The following is a 1,107-nucleotide window of genomic DNA, read 5'->3' as shown; positions in this document are numbered from 1 at the left end:
GATGTAATTAGCAAAGGCGTCACTGGACTTTTGATTGGCCTTTTTGTCCGGAAATTACCTGGACAAAACCATCCTCAGCCCCAGGGATGGGCTGGTGGGCAAAACCACGACACCACCTTACAAATAGATGAGCCAGGACAACAAGCACCAGCATGCCTATTACACAGTTCCCGGGTTAACAGTGACTTAATACAGATGTCACTAGAATTACACAGATGCCATTCGTGCCCTCCAGGTTACAGCCCTTTAAATTTACCTGTATGTCTCGTATGAAAGCTACTGTCACACGTTCTTCAAACTCGTTCACAGGAGTGTAGAGATTAAGGATCTTTACGATCTGTTGGAAAAAAAAAATATAGGGTTACAGATAGACACGAGAAGCCAAACCTTTCCAGAATACACCACTAACAGTTTGTCATATAAAGTCATAACAAGTCTCTTGTGACACAACTGAGAAGCAGAAGCAGCACTGGTGTTTGCCTGCTCTAAGTTATTGCAATGGACCTTTCAAAGTCACTTCTTACTGCAACGTTTTTAAACTGGGGATAGACGTGGACAACAGGTTTGTACAGGGACTCCACTTGGTTGGCACATGGTGTTAAGGGTGACTTCAGATGTCACCTCTGCAATGCTTCTCTTGATGCTCCCTTACTCCTGGCTCCTCCCCTACTATCCTTCAGCTTCTCTCAAAAACACGTGTTCAAGACAGGGAGATGAAGATACATTAGAAAGGCTCTCCAAGAACCACTGCAGATGAGTTCACACCTCTCACTTCTTCCTTCTTAAGAGACTATCAAATTAAGTCCAGGCAATCCAGCAGCAAAAAAACATGAGTTTATATCCTCCTGGGGCAGAGTCTCAAAGTTTAAGGTCAGATCCATCCAGCCTAGGTGGGCGCTTCTCAACCTCCTGCTCCAGATAGGAATCCTTGGTGGGCATCCTGCACACCTAGCCAGGTTAGACCTGGCAGAAGACAACAAGTGGGTTAAAATCCCATGAGTCTGACTTATAGCTTGAACTCCTCAGGGGTGGGTTTCATCTCTGCAGGCTTCTGGAGCTCCAGTGCCACCGGTGGCACTGTATGAGAGGAGCCACCACAGTGACCAC

General features: G+C 46.3%; 1 protein-coding gene across 1 annotated transcript in view; it reads right to left on the bottom strand.

The window, feature by feature from the left end:
* Window positions 1–211: 211 nt before the first annotated feature.
* LOC114072857 (unconventional myosin-Vb-like) overlaps window positions 212–1,107 on the bottom strand; it is a gene marked incomplete at its 3' end in the record, with an annotated part of 13,540 nt that continues 12,644 nt past the window's right edge. Inside the window, exon 3 of the mRNA XM_027910684.1 lies at window positions 212–337. Coding sequence (XP_027766485.1) covers window positions 212–337 — 126 coding nt within the window. The remainder of the gene's footprint in view (window positions 338–1,107) is intronic.

Source organism: Empidonax traillii, unplaced genomic scaffold (genome assembly GCF_003031625.1).
Source record: "Empidonax traillii isolate 1590-97213 ecotype Southwest subspecies unplaced genomic scaffold, ASM303162v1 scaffold4166:size15010, whole genome shotgun sequence".
Lineage (NCBI taxonomy): Eukaryota > Metazoa > Chordata > Aves > Passeriformes > Tyrannidae > Empidonax > Empidonax traillii.
Note: the sequence above shows the minus strand (reverse complement) of the source record. Positions and strands in the feature narration are given on the sequence as shown.